Source organism: Herpailurus yagouaroundi, unplaced genomic scaffold (genome assembly GCF_014898765.1).
Source record: "Herpailurus yagouaroundi ecotype Mexico unplaced genomic scaffold, PumYag 28, whole genome shotgun sequence".
Taxonomy (NCBI): domain Eukaryota; kingdom Metazoa; phylum Chordata; class Mammalia; order Carnivora; family Felidae; genus Herpailurus; species Herpailurus yagouaroundi.
In genome coordinates this window covers 11436048-11448750 of record NW_024412376.1, presented here as the reverse complement: position 1 = coordinate 11448750, position 12703 = coordinate 11436048, and the positions used below count along the sequence as shown (strand labels likewise).

The 12703-nt window shown below is 36.2% G+C and overlaps 1 protein-coding gene across 1 annotated transcript in view; it reads right to left on the bottom strand.

Moving 5' to 3' along the window:
• Positions 1-12703, bottom strand: part of ELP3 (elongator acetyltransferase complex subunit 3) — a 107119-nt gene that overhangs the window by 56024 nt on the left and 38392 nt on the right. The window contains exons 8-9 of the mRNA XM_040465930.1: positions 6140-6301; positions 3616-3742 (exon numbers count right to left, since the gene is read on the bottom strand). Coding sequence (XP_040321864.1) covers positions 3616-3742; positions 6140-6301 — 289 coding nt within the window. The remainder of the gene's footprint in view (positions 1-3615; positions 3743-6139; positions 6302-12703) is intronic.

Sequence of the window (12703 nt, the reverse complement as noted above, 5' to 3'; positions counted from 1 at the left end):
ACGGGACTTGTGAGTGTCCAGCATTAATGGACTTTGAAAGACTTCTGGTAACTGAGAGGAGATTCTGAAGAGAAATTTTTCCTAAAGAGAAATAGACATTCTTCACGCATTTTTAGCAATCTTAGCTTGGACATCCAAGAGCAGTCTAATTTTTAAATTAATAAAACACCAAACCAGCTAAAAGTTATTTTGAGTAATAAATAAGCTCTATCTGAGGATAGGTGGAAAGGGCGAAGTTAAGAAAAAAGAAAACTTCATTTCTGAGTTACTGGAAAATAGAAGTAAATGCTATGTATCACACACAGCTATAAGCTGTGCACCTACCACTGGATGAGAGTGTGAATTTGCAATAAACAGACGCAAATAAACAGACACTAAGAGTAGTGACCCAGAAATGACCTAAACAACAAGGTGTAAGATCTAGCCAATTTATAACATGTATACTGTAAGCACACAACCCAAGATACAGCTGTGATAATCTCAGCAGGCTGGGTAGTAGCTTTATGGATCCGTGCCAGGAAAGGCTACCCTGTCCTCTACAGAGATAACATTTTGTAGACTTGTGTAATTATACCAGCAGAACCCCGACTTAGCAACCTTTCCTATGGAACAAAACACATTAAGGAAAATATATCTGTGGGTTGCTAATGATGTGACAATAAAATAAAGTAGGGAAAAATGTTTTAAAGTATAAAATATTACTGCCTACTAGTTCAGGAAAGGTTGTGAATTCCAAATAGACCCAAACAAGATTTCCTAAACAAAAACTAGTTTTAAAAGTTTTATGTGAATTTTTATTGGAGTGTATCTTAAATACAGAAAAGTACACAAACTCCAAGTGTACATCTTGACAGATTTTTATAAATCATGTAACCAGCACCCATATACTCAAATTAAGAAAAATCGTATCAAAACCTTAGAAAGGCCACCTCATACCTATTTCCAGTTACAATTCCACCCAAAGTTTTTAGACTTCATATTAACAGAAATGTGTGTTAGGTGGTCTTTTGGATCTGTTTTCTTTTGCTCAATTTTATGTTGAAGAGAGTCAGTCATGTTGTTGCATAAGGTTGTAATTAATTATTTTTTTATAGTATTTCATTGTATGACTACATCACTATTTACACATTCTCTTGTTAATGGACACTTGGGTTCTTGTTGCTCTGATATTACCAACAGTACTTTGTAACCATGACTTTTGGTAAATATATGTGGGCATTTCTGCTGAGAATACATCTAGGAGTACAATTCCTAGGACATGGGTATGCATATGTTCATAATTAGCAGATAATGTCAAACAGTTTTTTTTACCATGATATACCAATATAAATTTACTGCCACAAGCAGTAAATGAAGAAAGAGTTCTAGTTGTTCCACACTCTTACTAACACTTGATTTTGTCTTTTTTCATTTTACCTCTTCTTAGCTTTTCTGGTAAGAATACAATAGGAACGCATCATAGTTTAAAATTTCATTTCTTTGAAGATTAATGACTTTAACAACTTTTAAATATGTTTACTGGCTGTTCAAATATCGTATTTCTGTAGTAGTGCCTGTTCAAGTGTTTTTGCCCATTCTCTTATTGAGCTTTCTGCTTTTTTCTTATTGATTTGTAGAAATTATTTAAGATGATGTTAAGTTAATTTTGCAGAAAATTTTTCTCTAGAGAGAAATCGGATTTCTCATGTTAGCTCTATTTTGTCACTCATTTATGTGCTGGGATGTAGTCAGAAAAGAAATAATATAGTGTTCATATTCTCTTTGAGTTTTTCTGAAAAGATTACAAACAAGGAAGACAGATCTGTTTACATGAAGGGTTATCTTTGCAATATTATCATTGAACTTTTCTTTATTTTGAAGACACTAAGGAAAATGAATAGTAAGGCTCCACTATTTGCTATTATTTGAAACATGCCATAATTTTTTCCCCAAGGATACTTAAAGTTATGAATTCTAGCTATATCTCTGATTAACCTAAGAGCTGTGCTAAAGAAAAGTGTTTCAGAGGACTTTTAGGCCTGAAGCCTGAGTACCTGGCTATTAACTACTGAGGAGAGGTTATTAGATTCAAAATCTACTACACAGCTAACACGGGGAAATTAGTAACAGGGACATTTATGAATTAGTACTATCTTCAGTTGTAATTCATGGGCTTAAAAATAAAATTTAAAGGGAAAGAAAGAATTATTAATGTCACAAGTAAGGCAAAGTGAATTCCATTTTTCTAAATAGAGTAAAATATTTTTGTGAATAAAATAACTTAATACTTTCATCCTCTTCTCTCCAAGAATATCCCTAAGGCACTTTCCCTATCTGAGAATCTAAAGGAAAAAAAAAAAAAGTTCTTACCAATCTCATTTCCCAACATGTGACAGAGAGTAAAACAAACAAAAACCCAGCTAACCAGGGGTGAGATATTAAAATATCAAAGAAGAGAAAACCCAGAAAAAAACCCAAACATTTTCTTTCACTATTTAAGGAAATCCTGAAAGAGAAAGGCAGTTCTAAATTCAGAAGCATCTGAAGAAATCATAAATAAATAGGATGGATTTGACAGCAGATACAAAAGTGAAAGGCCCAAGACAGGCTGGGTAAAAATATGTGTAACAACTATAAAAACAAACAAACAAGGAATCTATAATGTCCTCACCTAGAAAGTTCATCTAAATTAACATTAAAAATAGTCATATCCAATAGAGTAATTGGTCAGAGAACAAAAATGCACAATTCTAAAAAGATGAATTATGATTATTGCATGCAAACCTAAAAAGCGTATTAATATAATTACAAAATACAAGTTGAAATGACATTTTTATCCACTAAATTAGCAAAGATAGAAACATTATAACTATGTGTGTATATAAATATATAAACAAGAGAGTCTTATTTGGGAAAAAATAACCCTGCTAAAGCGAGTATAAATTGTTATAACCCTCTGAAAAGCAATTAAGTAATATGGAGAGACTCTTGAAGTGTTTATACCTTTACGTGACAATTCTACTGCAGGGAATTTATCCTAACGAAACAGTCCTAAATACTACAAAAAGTTATACGCATCAAATTGTTTACCTGCAGTGCTATTTACAATACAAAAAACTGGTAATACCTTCAATTTAAAAAATTTGGAAGTAGTTAAGCAAAGTAAGGCATATTTATTCAATGGAAATTAAGCACACATTTAAATATGTTAACATTGACTAACACAGATAAATGCTTATATAACATTAAGTGAAAAAGCAATTAAAATAATTACTTATCATATATATGCCAGTTTGTCTGTGTGTGTGTGTGTGTGTGTATATATATATATATGTCTGTGTGTATATCTATATCTATCTATCTATCCATATATATACGTCTGTGTGTATATCCCTCTGAAAAGCCTAAGCATAAAAAAATCCTAGAAGGAAGTACATTAAAATGTTAGGGTTTTATTTGGTGTGGGCACTGTGAAGAATGACTCTTCTTTGTTTACAGTGTTCTACTCTTCCATAATGAGGACATATTGCTTTAATAATGGGGGAAACATTAGCAGCAAATAATTACAAAGAGCAGAGGGGGTAGAAGCAGCATGCAGAGGCAGTCTCAATTAGCCTGGTTGAAGACAACACTTACTGTAAACTGTTCAATGTCCCTCTCTAGTCCCACATTTGGCAGATCAGGCATCATATGAGCCACGACTTTGAAACCAGAATCCTTGGCCAGGTGAAATGACTCGCAGACTGCCTTCACAGTGTGGCCCCTGAGGAAAGAAAATTCACTACCTGTTACACAAATAAAAGGGCAAGAAGGTTAACACAAGAAACAGAGGAAAAACGATCTATAACAGTGGTTTTATAATGAAGACTAATATGGTTGGGGAATAAAAATCTCAGAAAATCATTTTTATGTCTCTATCTCTGAGAAGGCCTGGAAATAAATCATTTCACTTCTGAGATATTTCTCAGAAATTCCTCATGTACCTACTCAAGGTTCTGACAGTAAATGACTGGGGTAACCAGAGTTAATGTCTACTAAAATTATTTGGTTTAGCATCATCAGCCAAACTAAGGTTACTAATATACATATTTAAGTTAAAAAAAAAATAATGGGCTCAAAACCAGGCAGAAGCAGCCTCTTGTGATGCTCTTTCCTCTAAAAACCTTTTGAAATTATTTGTAGAAATAAATTAGGTGTCATAGAGTGACACCTATGTACAAAATAGATTTCACTCTGGTGGTCTGCAAGGTCCTTTAAAAATGAGAAAAGTGAATGATTTAGTGACAGGGCAGAATCATTTGCGGCCAGCTGGATAAATCATCTTAACATTCCAGTATCACATCCAAGTAGGAAGCAAGCCCAAGAACAATTTGGGGCTACTAATGACTGAAGCCCTATGTCAATCCTTTCATCTCCGAGACATTCCCGTTCACCACAAAAAATTCCTAGAAACATGGACTCCAGCCCACTCTGGATGTTCCCATCCATTTCCAATCTCTTTTTGCTAATCATTTCCCAATTTATATGACTAGGCCAGGCCTCTCTCCTGACACAGCATCCAAATATACAGTACTCTAAAACTGTACTGTCAATTGTACAATACCACAGTCTCTAGGCACATAGTCACTCAGTTTATATTAATTAAAATGAAAAATTCAGTTCCTCGTACTACCATATTGGACAGCGTAGGTGTAGAACACCTTTCTTCTTTAACACCTTCTTTAAACACCTTCTTGTTTAAATGAGTGCAACAGTCTCTTAACTGGTCTTCCTTCTAGCTTGTTCTTCTTAATCCACTCCCATACTGTGATCCTTACAAAGGGATCTTTCTAAAACGTAGGTATGCTCCTATCACAACTTAGTTTAGTCTGTCCTCAGATTAAAGCCCAAACTCCCTGGGCTGACTTCTAAGGCTCCTCATCATTTGGCCACCCTGGCTTATCTTTGCAGCCTCACCTCTTACCATTCTCCTACCTCATGCTCTATGCTGTAACCAACCTAACCTACCCCGAATCCCCGAAATATGCCATGTGCTCAGGAGTTTGCTTGTATGCTTCTTTCCGCTTGAAATAATCTTCCTCTTCCCCACCTAAGTCATACTCTTCCTTTAAGCCTCAGGTCTGACGTCATTCTTTTCAGAAAGCCTTCCTGACCTTCAAGAGACTCTTCCCACCTCCACAGGTACACCCTTGATCACAGCAGCAGTCAAACCTATGTTTCCGGTTTAAGACTCCCCCCTACAAAGGTGCATTCTACTCAGGTTAATCTTTCTTAAGTCTGATATCTGTGCAATTCTTCCCTGTGTTCAAAAGTATCTAACAGACCTCTATTACCTAAAGGAAAGATTCCTCCCTCCTCAGCCTGGCATTCTTCCTGGTTGTTTCTAAGATGCTGACTGGTATAAGTTTCCCTAGTTCTCTTTTACTTCCTTCTCCTACCACAACCCCCAGTCATGTCTGCCCCTCCCAGTAAAGTAGACCCAACTCAACACATACCAATTCCCTGAAGCCTGCCTTTACACCTACAGTCAATGATCTGTGCTGCCTAATAAAGTCCTAAAATCTTTTGTTTTTCTCTAATTCACCAATTAATCATAAAGTTCCTTACACAGCTAACCTTTCATGTGTGTCTTTTCTCCCCAACTTAGTGATCTATTTCTAGAGTTCTAGAAGAGAGCTTCATAGGGCTCTATCAATCCTTATTTCTATCCTTCCTTACCTCCCAAATTTCTCAAAACTTACAACCATTGCCCACCAACCTTTCATTACTCTGCCGACTGGCATCTGTTTCACAAAAACTAATCTTTTAAATATCACCTCGACTTCCTTCTTATTCAAACCCATGCTCCTCGCCTTCTCTCCAGCTTTAAAGGACTGACCTTGAGCCCTGCCTTCTGCTTTCCATATGGGGAAGGCTGTTTATGACAGGAAGAAATAAGAGCATGTTTACAGGCTACTGGAAAAGAGCCAGTAGAGAAAAGGCTGGAAATCAAGGAATGGGGATGGAATTAAGAGCAGAGATAGAAGAATGACTCTGAGGAGAAGGAAACCTATCCATCCTTCTCTAAGATTGGTAGCAAGGTGGAGAGAATGAGTGTGAACATAGATATAATCAGTGGGAGTAGAAGAAGGCTTGTGCAAAATCATTTGCCCCATCTTACCTGTTGGTATCTCTGGCCACATCTTCATAGACACTCTGTACCCCAATCTCTAGCCTTGTGCAGCCATAGGTCAGCATGTCACCTAAATGCCGCTTCATACAGTAATCTGGTCTGGTCTCAATAGTAATACCGATACACTTTGTGAGGCTTCTCTCAGAATACCTGTAGAGCAAATCTAAAAGTAAATAACTTGCCACACTTTAGGACATTTGCTGCCATTTAAAGGACTGTCTTCTCTTAGTCCTCCCAGTATAAGACAGTTATTAAGAGCATGGCCTCTGGAGCCAGACTGTCTGAGTTCAAATCCTGGCTCTGCTACTTCCTAACTATGCAAGCAGAAATGTTATTAACCTCTCTGTGCTTTGGTTTCATCATCTGCAAAATGAGGCCAATAGTACCCATAGGACTGACATGAGTTAACTAGCATACAGTAATGTTAGCATCATCATTATCATTCTTATTCTCCCATAGTATGCTGCAACCATAATCTCCTTGCAAGCAGTGATTTCAACTGTGAAAACCCCAGCAACCGTTTTTCATACAAGTGAAAACTATTCTGCCTTACTTACTTCCCAATCCATATTTTACAGTCATATTAAAGGAAAAAAAAAGGGGGGGGTAAGGTATGTATAATGATCATAGGAATATTTTAGATAAGATGTCTTCTATATACACACAAGTCATTCTGCCAAGTCTATTAATCTTAGCAATGGTTTACAAAATTAGGAATCATTTTTCTTGTTCACTAACACCAGATATCAAAGTAATGAATAATACTTTAGATTCAAGCTGCTTGAGTTAATGGCCTTATTGCTGGCCCAAAACCCAGAGATAAAAGTGACCTGCTAAGGGGGCTGCTGATGTGAGGGGATAGGAGCTGACATTTTATAGAGGCCACTGTGGCCAAGCACTATGCTATACGCTCCATCCATATAGAATGCTCCATCAGCTCTATGAAGTGTGTCCTCTCATCTCCATTTCACAGATGAAGAAACTGATGTTCAAAGAGATGAAATACCTTGCCAAGGGCACAGAGCTCATAAAGTCCAAGTCAGGATTTGAAATTGGATCCACCTGACTTCTAAATCCTTATTCTATCTTTCACTTTATCACATTGCTTAGATAATTCAGTATGGAACATCAGACTTCTCTTTTCAACTTCTCTAATGTCCTAGAACCCAAAGACTTTTTTTGGTGTACCCTTCCACGGCTTTCTCAATTTTGGGGGAGGGTGAGGGAAGCCTCTTCTTTTAATTTATTTGTTTTTTTCCATTTAATTTCCTTCCTTCCAAAAGAGTTCATAGCTCTTTCTAGAAGTATAAAAATCATAAAATTTCCACAATTTTGTAACTACTCCTTTAGGTTCATTTCTTCATTGTCGGTAAAAATGGACTCACTTAATAACAGTTATTAACAAAGTTAAGAATCACTGAACTGGGAGGACTAATTCTAAAATCTTTCATTCTCAACATTCAAACTCTTCTGCAGTGTTTATTACCGTATTCTATAAGGTTTTACACAGGATTACCAGAGGCAACAGGACTGAAAGTAAACAGGTAGCCCAAAGTTACTAAAAAAATGTAACATAAGACAGAAAAAGAGCTCAGATTTTATCAAATCTTGCCTAAGACAGGATACCAAATCATTCTGCTTTTTTGAAATGATTAAATCAGAAAGTCTCATGCCTCTCAAATAGGTGGGTACCAAGACCTGCAGTAACAGAAGTACAAATGCCATGGATAAATGTAACCTTCTTTGAATTATCAATTGTTGTGTTTGGGGAAAATTATTTAAAAAAAATTAAAACAAATATCCCAATATTATGGAGAAAGAAAATTACAGGAAGAGTGATTAAGAAAGATGAAAGCAGGAAACTCTAAATTAGTGTATTTAAGAAAGTAAATCAGAACATCTTAGAATCAGGCATTCCAAATTTGCATCACAAACCTATTTTTTTTTTTAATGCTTATTTTTTAGAGAGGGAGACAGAGTGTGAGTGGGGGGAGTGGCAGAGTGAGAGAGGAAGACACAGAATCTGAAGCAGGCTCCAGGCTCTGAACTGTCAGCACTGAGCCCAACACAGGGCTCGAACCCACGAACTGTAAGATCATGACCTGAGCTGAAGTCGGACATTTAATCGACTGAGCCACCCAGGCATCCTACAAACCTCCCTATTAACTGGTAGTGTTATAAAGCCTCCAGTATTTCTTAAAAGGATGCCGCTGAGTTAGGAAGCTCTGCAGCACAACAGTACCTTGCATCACTGGGAAAAAAACTAGACGGTGGGTAAGTGCAACTTTGTCTAGAGGAAAGAGAAAATTACCGGCTAATCTTTCTATTTGCACAGGTCATCTAAGGCATACAGACATACAGAAGAAGCTGCTGCAGGGATGATAGGGTCTCTTCGTAAGTAGGCAGAATATAGTATAAAGACAGAAACAAACCCTATTCTCAATTTAATTCCATTTCAAAAATGTCTTTCCTTTGGAAGGAAATGTCATTACCTTTATCAGGCAAAGAAATGGAATAAAAAATAATTACAGTTTTTAAAAGCAAACACTTCATGTTCACAAAAAGCTTTTACCATTATATTCTTTTTAGAATTGTATTTTCATTTGAAAAGCAATTAAGCAGAAACCCTTATCAAATTTGAATGATAAAAACAATGAAGCATTGTCCTAAAGAACAGAGTATAAGGTCATCTTTCCTATAAGGTCACTGTATTTTTATTAGGATTTTTGTTAATGTTCTTTTTAGGCCTACAGCCACTGAACCTGCCTCTTCATTTAACAGAGGTATAAAGATATTAATGATTGTTCTGTAAATATTTACATACAGGCTTTCAACTAGTCTAAGCAAAATACGGCTTTCATGGCCTGTTCTAACATTCTGTTATTATTTAGGTAGCTATCCAATAGTATGAATCTGTTTTAGTACCTAGTTCAACCCCCATACCTTCCCGGGGTCAACAGAATTCTTAAGCTCTTGAGCACCTAGGAAATGTGCCAAACATTTTCCAACCTTGATCATAAACCCAGGTCTTCTGATTCCAATTCCACTGCTCTTTTTGTGATATTACAGGGTCATCTTAAATAAATCTGGAGACCACCAGTATGGGGCTACACATAAGTGCATCCTACACTTTTTTTGTATGCCACAGTAGTGGCACCAACTACAAAAGATGCTAATATGCTCTGCAAAGCCAAATGTAACTTAATAACTTATGTTGACAGTATTTTTTTTACAAGGTTGGGGGGGTTGAGTTGAGATGGGACAATACCTTCAGAATTTAAAGCATGCAAAAACTAAACGCTACCCAGCCTTCAAAACATAACTTAAATTACAGTTCTCCTTCCACAACATCTTCCCAGAGCCTCGCATAACTTTGTAACCCCACTCCCAAAGCATCTTGCCTATGATATGAACACAGTTTGCCATGTTATTTGTGGATGTTTGTGCGTCTAGACAGGAGGTTCTTGGAAGGCAGTAGGCTCGAATACATTTAGAGGTAACTGCTTTAGGGCTTCAGCACTAAAAACTCTCCTTCAATATAAAAAAAATACAAATATGAAGAATGAATAAATGAATCAGGCATAACCAAAGACACAGAAGGTCTCTCTTTACTCCCATGGCAGCCTCTAGATAATTTTGCTGGTTATCTTTCCTCTTACAGAGTCAACCCTAGAAGGTGCCTAGCACTAGACCAGGTATTCTATAGAAAGTAATAATACAGTAGCGCCTGGGTGGCTCAGTTGGTTAAATGTCTGACTCTTGACTTTGGCTCAGGTTATGATCTCGCGGTTTGTGAGTTTGAGCCCCACATCAGGCTCCATGCTGGCAGTGTGGAGCAATCTTCGGATTCTCTCTCACTCTCTTTTTCTGCCACTTCCCAGCTCACTCACCCACTCTCTAAGTAAATAAATAAACTTAAAAAAAAGTAACAATACAATAATTCTTGTGCTAGAGATGCTAATCTAGCTGCAAGAAATAAGACACACAGATGAAATCAAGAACTACCTAAGAACAAAGAGCTAAAAGTGGCAGATATATAAACATACATTATTTCTGGGTTCTATTTATAGGAAGAAAAAAGTGAACTATAATAGCGATTATCCATCGGGTGCCTGGGTGGCTCAGTCAGTTAAGCATCTGAAATGGCTGAGGTTATGATCTCACAGTTCGTAGGTTCCAGCCCCACGTCAGGCTCTGAGCTGACAACCAGGGTCTGAAGCTTGCTTCAGATTCTGCATCTCCGTCTCTCTGCCCCTTTCCGCTCATGCTCCCTCTCTCTCTCAAAAATAAACATTAAAAAAATAAATAAAAATAACTATACCTATTACTAACTCCTTGGCTGAGGGACCCCAAACAAGGGGACACTGAGGGAAGGTGGCAATTCAATGTTAAAGTCTCTGTTATCTTCTGGAAACTACATGAGTCACTCCAAGAAGGCTATGGGTATCAAAGACCGCTTCTCATTGCTATCAGTTCATCGCAGTCCTCTCTAAAAAACCTCTGTCATCAATAAAGGTGGCTGTGTCTTAGTCTAGTCCTGTGTGAAATCTCACTACAGCTCTAGGCCTAAGTTCCTGAAAGTCCTACAGAATCTTTCCTACATAGACCTCAACCTGCTCAAAGCAAACTGCAAAGTAAATAAAAACGGTACATAGATGGAATGTTAATTTTCATTTGTCATAACGTACAAACTCTCTTCTGTATCTACAATCCCAAAATCGATAAGTGGAATTTATAAACTTCTTTGGGCAACCAAAGATTTGTTTGAATTGCCAAATAACATCTGGGGTTACTGGTACAACTGGTACAATTCCTCAGTAGTAGTGCCACAGAACAAATTCTTTTTGATATAATCATACTTGGAAAATTTCTCAATACAACTTTATGCTCTGTACAATGCTATGCTGGTGGTATTCTAGACTTATGAATGACCGATTTGGGTGTTTGATGATTTAAAAATAATATTTTTACTTTTTTGTTGTTGTTGTTGAGACAGTGGTCAAGTTTGCTTCCTAGATATTGATTGTTATGTCAAATGACCGATAAAATAGTAAGGTTCTACCCAACACACACCAAGGAAACAAACAGAATTTTAATTTTTAAATGAGTACAACTTATGAAAAACTAGCCTGATGACTTTGTGTTTTAGAAACTTATCAGGGACCCTTGATCCCTATCATGTTAGTTGACAAAGTTTAAGGTATATTAAAAACAACTCATAACATTTTGGGTTCTGATTCTTGCGACAGCTGACAAGAATGCTATCAGACAGTTAAGAACTAACAGCAAAGCATTATTAATAGACAAAAATCAGTTATTACACATTCTTTTAACATTACATTCACATTCAAATTTAAGGACTATATTCATAAATGCATTATAGAAAAGTTGTCATTGTCAGAAAATGACTGCTATATGAAAAATAACTTGCAAACACATCTTTTAGATAAACATTCTCATTCCAATAAAATTCTTCAAACCACAGAATGTCAGAGAAAGAAGTAATTTTAGAGATAATATAGTCCCACCTCCTCATTTTTATAGATGAGGAAACTACAACACAGAATACATAAGTGGCTTAAATTAGGTAATAACCTAAGATAATAACAGAAATAAGTCTGGAACCCAAGTCTCCTGATTCTTCATGCACAGTTCTTTACACTATGGTCATTTAATAATGTTTACTTAGTACTTTCTATCCCTAAGACATTGTGCTAGATATAGGCACAATGTGTCTCTTAAGAAAACATTCCCTATTAAAGGAAACAGGGAAAAGGTGCATTATACAGAATTAGACAATAACAGTATTCACTAAAACTATTATTTTTGGCTACTGAAAACCAAAGTGAGGGGATGATTAAAGTAGTAGATGCAAATATACTCGCATCAATAGTTACAGTAAATGTTAACAGATTACCCTCCAGTTAAAAGACAATATAAAAATGAATGAAAACCAAGACTCAACTACTATAGACTGCTGTCTAGAAGAAACCCACTTTCAATATAAAGGCACATATGCGTGGAAAGAAAATGGATGGAAAAAGTAATACATAGGGAAAACAGTAAACACATGAAGACTGTAATAAATTAACATCAACTAAAGGAAACTTCAGGGATAAAAACATTTCATAATGATTAAAAGCTCATACATAAGGAAAAACACAGAAATCATAAATACGTATGCACCTAATAATTGAGTCTCAAAATAAATGAAATAAAAATTAACAAAACTGAAAGGAAAAATAGAGAATTCTTCAATCCTGGTTTGAAAATTTTTTTTTTAATATATGAAATTTATTGTCAAATTGGTTTCCATACAACACCCAGTGCTCATCCCAAAAGGTGCCCTCCTCAATACCCATCACCCACCCTCCTCTCCCTCCCACCCCCCATCAACCCTCAGTTTGTTCTTAGTTTTTCCTGGTTTGAAATTTTAATATCACTCTCTCTTAGCAACCGATATAACAGAAAAAAGTAACACTATCAATCACCTGAATTTAACTGATATTTATAGAACATTACATTAAACCAGTGTAACTGATATTTATAGAA